General features: G+C 49.9%; 1 protein-coding gene across 1 annotated transcript; it reads right to left on the reverse strand.

The window, feature by feature from the left end:
• Positions 1-2,476: 2,476 nt before the first annotated feature.
• On the reverse strand, positions 2,477-5,974 carry LOC123116403 (uncharacterized). The gene is made up of 5 exons (XM_044537367.1): positions 5,303-5,974; positions 4,186-4,521; positions 3,387-3,923; positions 3,104-3,265; positions 2,477-3,010 (listed from the first exon to the last, which is right to left on the reverse strand). The coding sequence occupies exons 1-5, from the start codon at positions 5,321-5,323 to the stop codon at positions 2,744-2,746; spliced, it is 1,323 nt and encodes a 440-aa protein (XP_044393302.1). The 5' UTR covers positions 5,324-5,974; the 3' UTR covers positions 2,477-2,743.
• Positions 5,975-10,735: the final 4,761 nt, after the last annotated feature.

Below are 10,735 nucleotides of genomic sequence, written 5' to 3' on the forward strand. Positions count from 1 at the left end.
CCAAGGGGGACGGGGTCGGGAGGGCGGCGCAAGCGGCCGAGGGAGGCGCGGCGCCGACGCCAACGCCAACGCAATCGCCAGAGCTCACCTCAATCGCCATCCTGGCTCCGCATGTAGTGTTTGAACCGGATGTTTCCCGTCTCTGTAGCTAGATCAACACAATACGCAAATATAGTCGCCCATTCTATCCATTAAGTAGTCGTGTCATCACAAGCTTCGACAACTTCAATACGACCTAATTTGGCAATAATGTGATTAATTCCCATCGATGTCATCAAACTTTTTTTTGCGGGTGATTGATGTCATCAAACTTAATCATTCCTTCATAGAGCTTCCATCATCGATGCTTCGGCTGCATAGGAAACAAAATGATCCCGAGGCAGCAACAAAATTACCATATACATCACAGATTACTGCAACACTTGAGCCAGGCCTTACATAGGGACGGAACAAAGCATTGACGTTCAGTTTAAGTAGGCCCATTGATGGTTTGCTCCATTTCACATTTTTCCTAGGGCAACTCTCGGTACAGTCTTGGCAAAATTGTTACACATGGCTAAAATAGATAATTTCGAGTTACCTATTGGCAGGGTGTTCTCCATGAGTAACCGATCTTCTGATCCACCAAAGGTACCAGACCGAAATTAATATAATTTCAGACAAACCCACAAGTGGCATGCCAAGAAAATGCCCCTCCGACGAATAATTAGCTCTTTCAACACAGCTGATCCGATCTTCCACAAACGAAGCATTAACAGTGACAGATCAAGAAATTTTCATAGTTCCCTATCTGGGTAACACTCGAAGAAAAGATGCATCAAATCTTCAGGAACAGATGGCAAATAGGAAATTGTCCATCATTACCAATATGCTGGTTACCAAGAGTTGACTTCACTGGGGAAGCACTGTGCATGACCTTTCATATGATTTTTTTCACCTTTCCAGGAACTGCAAACTTCCATATCGTATGCCAAATAGGATTAGTACCACTGGAGGGCGAAGACGTATTACCAAATTGGTGTCTCTACTGAACGTGATACACAAATTTTACGGAGAACGTTCCAGACCGGTTATAGTGTCATGCCACAAAATCATCAAAACCATTTGGACCGAGGAATCCTCAGAATTCTGGAAGCATCAACAGGTGAAAATATTGAGTAGATCAGGTTCTCCTCCGATTGCCCTGAAATAGGATCAATTAAGTCTGACACCTTGCTAACCAGAATACCTCCCCTCAATGTCAGAATTTTTCTATTTGGACTAGAGGCAGTCCATGGATCCCTCCAAATATCAATAGATTCTCCATCTCAACTGTTCAAATGCATCCCCTTCTAAAGTCTGGATACCATCAAATATACTTTGCAATGTATGATGGGCCTTTTTTCGGATCCGCTTCAAGAATGCTTTGGTTTGGATAATATTTGGCCTTCAAAATCCTTGCGCATAGTGAATCATGATTAAAATAATGATAACCCCTATATCCAAGTCCTTCATGTTTCTTAGGAAACAAAGTTTTCACCATGCAAACTAATGCATTTTTCTGTGTAGTCAATTTGTTGCAATCCACCCCAACTCCCAACCCTAGCCACCTCTGCAAAAGTGTTCCTACAAGTCACTGCCTCATCCCCCTCCTTTTCCTTGTCCGGCGGCCTTGTCGACGGCAAGAGGAGTAGGGACCAGTCCGTCTTGTATCCTATTTCTTAGGCTTTTGTTTCCCTGACGACGTCGATGATGTAGTGGCAGCGATGGCGTGTTGGAATAATGTCTCTATGGTCTCTGCCTACCTCGATGCCCAATCCGGCGCCTACGAAGGCATGTGAGAGTCTGTGTCCCCAGACTATTGGCTCTTTTTAGATCTTGGCAGACGATGTGTCATTCAAGGAGAGATATTGGCTGGCTATTGGTGCGCGACTATGGCATCTTCTTTCGTGTTGTTCTGTGGCATGGTCTAGCTTCTACAACCCTCTGAACTGATGGTGATCGATTGCAAGTGTGTATTGCGTTGAGTGATGCTCCAACTGATGTTGCTTCAGCCATTTGTAGATCTCGTCTCAAGGAGCGAGTGACTATTGCAGTCTTCAAATCCTGGTACAACAAGGGGTCTTTGCAGATGTCCCTTTTCTTTACTGTCTAGTAATAGGAGGAAGAAGAAGGCTAGTATGATTTCCAATGATATTTATCAGATCTAAGGGTGTCTTTTCTTTAAAAAAAATGTATCTCCTCCCCGTTTCATCTTTGCAGCAATGGAGGAACTCAATGACGACAAGCCTGTGCTATGGTCGTCTTCATATCCAGGGAGACTTTCTAAGCCAGCAAAGTCTGTAGCCTAGTGCGTACTCAAACCATGAAACCTCCCGCTCACCGGCTCTGCCTGTGTCCTGTGTCTAAAGCTCTGTTCTGCAAAGGAGGCAAGTAGCATATTCACAGTTTGATCACAACGATATGTGTATTAGTATTACATAACAGAACACTCACAATTATGTTCGTTTTACAAAAATAAATAAATAAACCATGGCCTATGTAATTTTTCAACATTCAAACAATAGATTCAAGTTACGAGATCCTATCAACGCAACATTTAACATTACCAGAAAATATAATTGCCATAACTTTGTTCATGCGATTTTATAGCATAGCGACGGCTGCTGAGCTTGTTAACATTTAGCTTGACTGTAGAGGGAACTTTCCCCACAATGTATCTTTCGATAGCCCTGAGCCCTCTATAGCCTTCGTCGAGCATACGCTAGTTTAACACTGTGTAGCATCTAGCAATTCCGTCGTCAAAAGTCCTATCAAGGTCTTCAGAGCCATTATCACATATGGTGTCCAACGTAAGGCACTCGAGTGATGTTGCATTCTCAAGAATATGACAGGTTAGCTCGACCATGCTCTTTGCAGCGCAGAAGCCCTTGATCGTCACATTCTTGATGTTGCCATGCTGGTGTTCAGGCATCTGCCTCAGATGCGGGTCTCCGGAAATCAATTCCTGCCTTACGCTAGCCTGTAATACCTGTGTGCATTGGAAGAACATGCATGCTACAGTTAGTAGTTCCTCTACATGCAGATGCTGATATCATTGTAAACTTGAGGAGAAGTGACTTACAGCCAAGACAAAATTCTCCAAGACAGGACAAGCATCCAGAAAAGAAACGAGAGAAAAATAATCGTAGCCTGGGGAAAAGCCCTTCATCCCTCGATCATGAAGAAAAATACGCAAGTTCTTGAGGTAGAGGAATTTGACAGGCAAGATTGGCGTATTGAACACCTGCATAGATATGTCAAGGATATGTTATAATTGCTGCCATATGAATAATGTGTGATGATGAAATCTATTGCTAGCCATCCTTTCAAAGTACTAATGAAAAAAAAAACTTGGGGATTTTTACCTCCCCGGTCGATTCTAGGCTGAGGGTTTCAAGATTTGGCATAATGGATGGAAGCTTGGCACGAGCATAATGAACAAGGTTAGATTCGTAACAATCCTGCATTTGGAGGTCCTTCACTTGCAGTACATCTCCAACTGGAACTTTCTCTGGTTGGCTATCGATGCGAACAATCCAAAGATTTGGAGCTTTATTTTCTATCACTTTTAGAGCTACGCACTGCAGCACCGCCAGGCAGTTGAGCCTGTGTAGCAGGCAAGGTATCTTCAGGTGAATGACGTTACCGCATTTAGTGAGATTCAGCTCCTCCATAGCAAAAGAATTAGAAAGGAAGCACCCTAACTCATCTCCTGTAATGTCCACCTTAAACAGATGCAGCCTTGTCAAGTGAGCAAGTCCGGCAACAGGGTGGAAGGCACAACTGGCGAGGTGAAGATGTCGAATCGAGTTTCCACTCCCGTTGGAAAAAACTGAGCAGGGGAAGTTGTAAGACACCCATTCGTACCCGTAGTGAGGCCCGTATTTGTACTTTCTCCGGTGCTGTCGTTTTAGGCAAGAATAGAGTCAAACATTTCAAATTTTGACTACTAATATCTCCACAAATAGTTGGATTGAATAATTCAAAAATCATACTATCATATATGTGAACTTGTCTCGACAAATACCTCCACAGTACCAGAATTTTATTGGATATTATATAAACATAATGTAATAAAAATTGATGGTAAAAGTAGTAGTAGTATTTAGGATGGCATTGATGTCCAGAACAATAGCTTTCAGAAGACGAGAGAAAGTAGTATACCATTGGTACTGAAAGTACGACTTCTTCAATCCCCGGAGTAACGGCAATCTGAAGCCACCTGTTCAGATCATGAATGTTGAAACCAGAACCACAGTGATGAAGCTTGAATGCCTTCACACCAACGCCCGAGTGTTTTTTCAAAACGCGGTAAACTCTGTTTTGGAAAGTTCGTGCAAGTTCAGGTTTTCGACATGCATTTCCAGCCAGGCCGAGTGTTTCCTCTGTGAAGGTGAGGTTGGGACGGCGTGTCCAGGAACTTAACAACGCGCGAGATACACAACCAGCTCGAGCAGCATCCCGCAGGGGCAGCAAGGAAAGGATACGATCCCATATGTCCTGCATACACATGAATGGGAGAAGGGTTAACATTCAAATTGTGGAGGCGAGCCGATCCTTCAACTAGGGGAAATAGGACGATATGAAGTTGACATGACACGCCAGGTGCTCAGTGCATTGTGTGCTAGAACATTACAGAGTAACGTAGCCCAACGGAATGCCAATGTGGTAGGTACATTAAGAATTACATTGAGAAGTATTCTTTCCCCGACAGTGTCACTGGTTGGCAATATCACACACACACACACACACACACACACACACATGCTATTCTTTACTTGTTTGTAGACAGCATAATAGATCCTCTAGTGGGAACCAAGAAACTAGAAAAAATTCACCTGTATTTATTACTTGTTCCTAGAAAGCATGTTGCAGTAAAACCTTGAACAATCCAGTAACACTTTTGCTCAAGTTCATGAAAAGTTAAATCTTCAATTCTGAAACTCTGAAAGTGCTTCTAAGCTCTCTAAGAAGATACACATTATTATCCTGAACTACTTTTCCACAACTAAGATTTAGCCAGTAGCATAGTTCAAACGATTAGTCAAATCGAGTAGTCGGAAGTTGGATCAGTCCCAACGACGACAAAGCTAAGTTACATTGTTTAGCTACAAAAATCATGGGCGTTTTATAGGCGGACGCACCTCTGGAAGCTCTGGCACTGAATGCCTCCTCCTTTTGGAGGCTTGACGTGTCAGGAAAAAATAGCCTTAGGGTAGTCAATCGTAAGGGCCTAATCTCTGACTAGATCAACACATTATGCGGAAGCGTGAGGACTTACAGGTGCTTGGAGAAATTCCATGGCGGCTGCCCGATGCAACCCCCTGTGTAGACCATGGCTGTACCTTGTGATCTCCAGCAACAGGAGATTGTCAGGGAAGAGAAAGGCAGCAGCTGAATGATGCAGATGGCAGCAGGAATGCCGCCAGCACAGACCTTGCGGCGGCTGGCGGTGGTAGACGGTCTTCTGGTCATCAGCTCCCTCTTTTTAGGATCGGTAGTTGGACTTAGAGGTTTAATTCGTACTTATGTGTGTACTCTCCTCAAGAGGTACGTGACTCTTCTTTATATATGAGAGGGGCTGATGGGCCAGGGACCGAAACCAAACGTTGGTTCTGGGTGTGCCCGATCAGAACACCATCGTGGGAAAAGACTCCCCCTTTTCTCTCGGTCAATAACTGCCTGAGATCAATTCCAACATGACGAGCATCGTCTTCTTGTTGACAGGGCGAGCGCTTTCTCTTGGCCACCGGCGCAATCGACGTACCTGCAGCACACCGTCCATGGATGGTCATGGATAGTGCGGACATTGGCATGAGTTGACAAGAAAACCCCAGGTCTCATGCCACGCATGTTCAGTACCATCTCCAACAGGGGCATGTTTGCACAAGATCAGAACGTAGACGCGATGAGGGGAGCGAGAGGCGGCAGCTTACCACGACGGGATCGGGTCAGCCCCATGGTACCACGGCGGCGGCGGCGGCGCGGCGATACCTCCTGGGGTCGGCGCCTCCCTTGCTCGCTCGCTCGCTCTATCTAGGGTCGACATGAGATGAGTTTTTTTTTTTTGGATAATACTTACACGAGAACTACCGAGCAGGCCTCTAACTACACGGGCCGTAGCCCGACAGCAAGTTCGCACAGAATACAGCCCATCCAACAAAAGGCCGGCGCCTGGAAGCCCGTCACCTCTTTGAGGCCCTCGCCGTCGGCCGTCGTCTTCCTCGGCTCCGTCCGGCGTGGCTGCGTGGTGCGCGAGCCTCAGCTCCTTCCGCCTCCACCACCCCTGCCCCGTTCTGCCCGAGTTCCCGCCCCGCCCTCACGCCTCTCGCCGCCTCGATCCTCGCGGCCTACCTCCTCGTGCTTCCGGCGTATTATCGTCTTCCTCCCTGCCGGATTTGCTCGATCTGGAGACCCAAATCCGAAGGTGCGAATCTCCCGTTCCCTCTGGTGCTTAATGTTAATTGTTCATCAATAGCAGGTTGGTTGTTCTTGTTCATCAACGTGCATTTCGAGCATACATTGCTCTTGGCCTCCAGCGTTAGAGTTTACGTGTGCGGTGGGCTTTTGAGTACATCAAGTAAGCTGTGGCTAGTGGCTAGGTGACTTTGTGGCTGCCAATTGCTACCATAACGTTGTGCAGAAAGGGGTCCGTGGTAGCATAGAGCTCAGTTTTATGGTGACTGGTTGGCTGCTCATGCTCGAAATGTTTATGATTTGGGAGGGGAATTCAGTTGTACTAGCACATTAGGTGACCTTCACACGGATAACTTGAATTGCGTATGCAGTTTCTTTATAGCATATTCTTTCAAGTATGTGCTCAACATGTTGGAACTAGTAATTTGATATATTCAGATAGGGTCCTTTCTTCGTTCCATCAGAGCTCAAATAGAGGGATAATTTGCCAATGGTTTGGATGATGTGTTCATTGTGCAATGGTGGGCGGTACGGGAGCATTGAACGATTCTAAGCTGACACAGCGCAACAACATTACAAAGATTAAGGCAGCCCGGTGCATGTAGCTCCCGCTTGCGCAGGGTCGGGGAAGGGTCCCGACCACTTTGGGTCTATAGTACGCAGTCTTTTCCTACATTTCTGTAAGAGGCTGTTTCCAGGACTTGAACCCGTGACCTCATGGTCATAAGGCAGCAGCTTTACCACTGCGCCAAGGCTCCCCTTCAACAACATTACAAAGATTGGTAGCACTAATCACTAATCAGCTTGCCACTCACCAACTGACATTGACATTCCCTGTTGATTCCTACATTGGCATCTAGGATTAATTGTTGGGAGGATCTCATGAACAACTAAATCGCAACAGTATGCACATGTCGGCTCAGCCTGGCATGTAACTCATGAGCAAACGATATTCAAAAGCTACCATATATATGGGACCAAGCATCAGCACGCCAGTACTGTAGATGTCCATCTGAAACCATCATCTTTGGACCTGTATGGCAAAAGGCGAAAAAAGAGCTATCTACCTAGCATTCCTCTAGTTAGGCAAGAAACGAAATCAGCATCATTTTATGGAATCACTTCACTGTGAAACCACATATATCTGCTGCTGCTTCAGCTGGATCCTTCAAGCAGCAGCAGGCTGGCTCTTCTTCATTTTTTGACGCGTTTTCTTTGACTTCTCAACACAGAACTTCTTGGTGTCAGCACCCTTCAAATTGAATTCCACCAGGAGCTCTTCAAACAGAACCTTCGTGTCGGCATTGAAGGATGGGGTACGTCGACCTGCACCTGCACGCTTCTTTGGCTTCACTGCGTTGCTGCTGCTGGATCCTTCAGCATTTGCATTTTCCAGCTCCTTGCCCTCATCGTCCTCATCAGGAACAACAGACCCAACTTCGTTACCCTCCATGTAATATTTGCATGCAGCCAGAATGGCATGGCCACGTTCACGAAAGTGGCCGGCGACAAGATCTTCAAAGTGCTGAAACAAGCAAAGCAACAACCAGCAAAAAAAGGTTATTTAATATTCTGGTATGTGAGCTATGCAATCTAAGCCTCTTAGTCCACTACACCCTACTGAAGATAACAATTAGTACTACCATATTACAGCCAAATTAAGTGCCAGATTGTGGTTGTTGTTCTGTGCAACACTGAAAGCTAGATATGAAGTCTAGCAACCTTTACCGATCCTAGCAAGATTTCACTGTTATGGCTCCAAAATGTATACCCGTGACTAGTATAAATGACTGTTATATCCAAAACGGTGTTAGTTCCCTTGCTACCATGAAATTCTCATCCTTCTTACTTGGCGTAGATCCAGGATAACACAAGAACAGAGTACAAGCTAATTGTTGAGTATAAGGATTATTAGGAAGTATAGGATAGACTAGGATTTGGTCCTGCCTTGTCTTGTACTCCAAGTTGGTCTTTGTACTCCAAGTTGGTCTTTGTACTCCTATATATATGCCCACGAGGCTCAAGCAATAGATTAAACTATTCCACCATATCCCTCTCTCCCTTCTGACATGGTATCTATCGCAAGTCGGTCCTAAACCCTAGCCGCCGCCGCTTCCGCACCCGCGCGCCGCCCCCGGGGTGGTCGGCCTCCATGACCGCCGCCGGGGCCGCACCGCCTAGGGTTCGTCCGCCGACCGTGTTGGCCGGCTGCCCTAGAGAGTCTTTTTTCCCGATCCTTTGATCCGGATTTTCTCTCTCTCGCCGGTTGCTTTGATCGGCGTCTACTTTTTGGTTTTCCGGTCTATGTGATCCGGTTTGCGTCGCCCACCGCCGCCGTCGATCCCGTGCGCCTCTACTCCAACACCGGCGCGATTGGCCGGCTTCTTCACCGACCCGGCGGCCTCGCGCGTCGTCCGCGCGTCGGCCCGCCGGTCGCGCCGACCCGGCTGCCTCGCGTCATGCGGCGGCCCTTTACCGCCGCCACTCGCGCGCCGGCCCGCCCGTCGATCTACGCCGGCCATCACCGCCCTGCTCTGACTGGGACTCCTGCATCACCCCGACCCGGCGGCCTCGCGCCATGCTGCGGCCAATCATAGCCGCCCTGCCGCCTGCCGCCGCCGGCTTCATCCGGACTCCGCCGCCGCCGCGCCTCCACCGAGCGGCGTCCCCGACCTCGCGCGCGATCGGATTGATCACTCGCTCGCCGCCGCGATCCGCCTCATCTATGCCGCGCAACCGACTTGGCCTGTCGGTTACGCGCGCCTCCGCAGGTCCCGTGAAGACCGTCCCCGAGTTCAGCACGCCTCTCCACCGATCGAGCATTAGGCTGTCGCTGCGTCGCCCCGTCGGGCCGCAGCGCCGCTGCCCCGTGGTTCTTCTCCCGGCTGCACCGACCCGTGTCACCGCTGCATCGCCCCTTAGGGCCGTAGTGTCGCGGCCCGCGGCCCCGCGCCGCCCCGAGGGCGTCCGCTCTAGGCCGTCCCGTGGCTGCATCGACCCTCGCGCTGCCGCTGCGTCGCCCTGTCGGGCCGTAGCGAGTGTGGCACGCGGTCCACGCTGTTGTCCCGAGGCCGTTCCCGTGGTTGCACCGACTCGCGAACCGCCGTTGCGTCGCCCCTTCGGGCCGCAGCGTCCCGGCCCGCGGTCCCCGCCGCCGCCCCGAGGTCTTCCCGCCGTCGCCCCGACCCGCCTACCGCCGCTGCGTCGCCCCTTGGGCCATAGCGCCGCGGCCGGCGATCCTCTCCGCCGTCACCGCGCGTCGACCTCCCGTGGTATGCGCCGCGCCGTCTCCCTTGGCGCGGGAACACCACCGTCCGCGCCGGTCTTCGTCACGCTGTCAGGGTTCTTCGCCTACTTCGAGCACCGCCGTGGCACTCCTAACCTAGCCGCCGCCGCTCTTCTTTGGCCGCCGCCGCCCGTCCACCCCCTTCGTCTTCGTCCAAGCACCAGCCCGTCGCCAGCGTCGTCGTCATCTACCCCGACCACTTCGTCTAATCCGACCACCGTTGGTGACATCGGCCCCGCGCCGATACACGCCGCAATCATCGTCGAGTTCTTCTCTGCTGGCCCCTCCGACTTCTCCGACATGGCGTACAGCTCGTGCAGGTCCCTCGTCTATGCATGCCCGATGCTGGCAACACCGATGCGTGCCTTCATCCAAGATGTGTCCCCGGGCCTGGCAAGCCTGGTCGGCGCTTCGTCAACTTCGTCTTCATCCGTCTACGCATGCCCTGTGCTGGCAACACCGGTGCGTGCCTTCGTCCACGGTGTGTCCCTGGGCTTGGCAAACCCGCCGCGACGCGTCGTCAACACATCTTCCTTCCGGCGCACCACTACCTCGTCACCACTGCACCCATGACTAACTCGGCGCCCTCTTGCGCCCGCGGCTCCACGACAACTTCCTCGACACCGGCCACCCCGACTCGACATCGACCACGGCATTCTTCGCACGGCTACCTCGACCACGGCTCCACCACCCACGCTCTCGGCTACATCGACAAACGGCACAAAGGGCTACCGCCTTGCTTGAGCAATCTCGTCGGTTGCCACTCCAGCCACGACTCCGCGATGCGTCGACCGTTACGACTGTGGGGGGTGTCCGTCAACTTGCCTTCGGATTCTTCTCCAGTCTCACCGTCTGCGTCGCTACCGTTGTGACTGTGGGGGGATGTTGAGTATAAGGATTATTAGGAAGTATAGGATAGACTAGGATTTGGTCCTGCCTTGTCTTGTACTCCAAGTTGGTCTTTGTACTCCTATATATATGCCCACGAGGCTCAAGCAATAGATTGAACTA

This window comes from Triticum aestivum, chromosome 5B, assembly GCF_018294505.1.
Source record: "Triticum aestivum cultivar Chinese Spring chromosome 5B, IWGSC CS RefSeq v2.1, whole genome shotgun sequence".
Lineage (NCBI taxonomy): Eukaryota > Viridiplantae > Streptophyta > Magnoliopsida > Poales > Poaceae > Triticum > Triticum aestivum.